We start from the raw sequence: 1,669 nt of genomic DNA on the forward strand, positions 1-1,669 counted from the left end.
ATAAAGTCTTGTCTTATTGCCGGGGCTAGAATGTAACAGTGTGATCTTGGCTCACTGCAACTGCCACCTCCTGGGTTCAAGCCATTTTATTCTGCCTCAGCCTCCTGAGTAGCTGGGATTATAGGTACCCTTCAGCACACCCACCTAATTTTTTGTATTTTTAGTAGAGATGGCATTTCACCACGTTGACCAGGCTGGTCTCGAACTCCTGACCTCAGGAGATCTGCCTGCCTTGTCCTCCCAAAGTGCTAGGATTACAGGCATGAGCCACTGTGCCTGGCTGTATATAAAGCCTGGCTGTATATAAACACTTTTAAATTTATATAAAGCCTTTTAAAGAGGTGTGAAGGTAACAGTATACAAAGGAAAAAATGTACAGTTTTTCACCATCCATATGGCCTTATTTAAAAAACTGACACAAGAATTACCTACTACTTAGGCATGATGCTGTGTGGATTATCCTTTGTGACCTTCCCTTTCACCTTCATGTTACTTCCACACTTCACAGAAGAAAGGCATTCAACCTACATTGAGGGTCTTGCATTTCATTGGTTTGAGAGAACCAAATAAAGAGACAGATACTCAGGGCCACATGTTAAGGTGAATGTACGCCTGAAAGTTGTTTTGCTTTCCAGTCAATAGGTCCTGGCTACCCTGGGAAGAGACAAGAAATGAATGAAGAAAGAGGAAGATTCCAGGACCTAGATATGATTTCTGTGAATACGCTTCACTGGTAGTGACCGGGGTTTCTAACTAGAAATTTAAGGCAGATCCAGAGGAGACAAAGACAGAGTATCCCAGTGCTGGCCATTTCCGACAACAGAAGAAAATGCTCAATGCCCAGGTGACTTTTCTCTATTTTATTCTCTCCTTTATTCCATAGCGGATTTGTAGAGACCTGTAAGAAATCATTTCAGAATCTAGAGAGAAATAAACTTTAACTCCAACATCATGGCAAAGATCAGGAATGTAGCGTTTATAAGATTCCTACAAAATGACTGATGTTGGAACATAATGCCTGGCTAGAAGATCTTTTCTATTACGTTAGCTGTCAGCTTGCATCTGATGTCTCTTGTCAGCCCGTACAAGAGAGTCATGCTAAGTTATGTAATATACAGTAACTGAGGAGAAAGCAGAGCTTCCTCAGTAGATCATTATTTCATGGCAGTTAGATCTCAAGAAAAATTTGCCATCCTTCTCAGAGGTGATGTGGTGAACAGTGTTTTGAACTAGCTTTCTAATAAAGGCAGAAGATTTCTTACTGCTGTTTATTACAGTGTTCCTCAGATACTCCTATGGAAAAAGACCGGGTAAACTCAGTGCACTGACACAGTTTTTTCAGGGGTCGAAAGCAAGACCACTCAAAGGACTCAGTCTTGTGTGTCTGTGTGAGCTTATTTAGGAATAAAATCTAAGTGGCCTAGGAAAATGGAAGGCGTGTTTAACTTCCATTTGTCCTGAACAGGTGGCTGAACTGGCATATAACTACAGATTTGGCATTAGGGAGTTGGGTCTTGAGTTGTTGGGTGCTGCGCTTGATAATTTCACCTCATCTCAGAATATACAGAATCCTTCTGCATTTTCATCTCCAATTCTTCCATACTTTTATTGCTTGATGTAAATTACTCGTGGATTCCAAAGGGAAAAAATTGTGGTTTGTGGTTTTTTT

The 1,669-nt window shown here is 40.9% G+C and overlaps 1 protein-coding gene across 3 annotated transcripts in view; it reads left to right on the top strand.

Moving 5' to 3' along the window:
* Window positions 1-1,669, top strand: part of ZNF432 (zinc finger protein 432) — a 17,382-nt gene that overhangs the window by 2,587 nt on the left and 13,126 nt on the right. The window contains exons 1-2 of one of the 3 annotated variants that reach the window (XM_017503907.2): window positions 8-124; window positions 643-844. In XM_017503907.2, coding sequence (XP_017359396.1) covers window positions 830-844 — 15 coding nt within the window. In that variant the 5' untranslated portion in view covers window positions 8-124; window positions 643-829. Of the gene's footprint in view, window positions 1-7; window positions 125-635; window positions 845-1,669 lie in introns of those variants that run through there. The other 2 variants (XM_017503906.2, XM_017503905.2) reach the window with 2 other exon arrangements.

This window comes from Cebus imitator, unplaced genomic scaffold (assembly GCF_001604975.1).
Source record: "Cebus imitator isolate Cc_AM_T3 unplaced genomic scaffold, Cebus_imitator-1.0 Scaffold316, whole genome shotgun sequence".
Lineage (NCBI taxonomy): Eukaryota > Metazoa > Chordata > Mammalia > Primates > Cebidae > Cebus > Cebus imitator.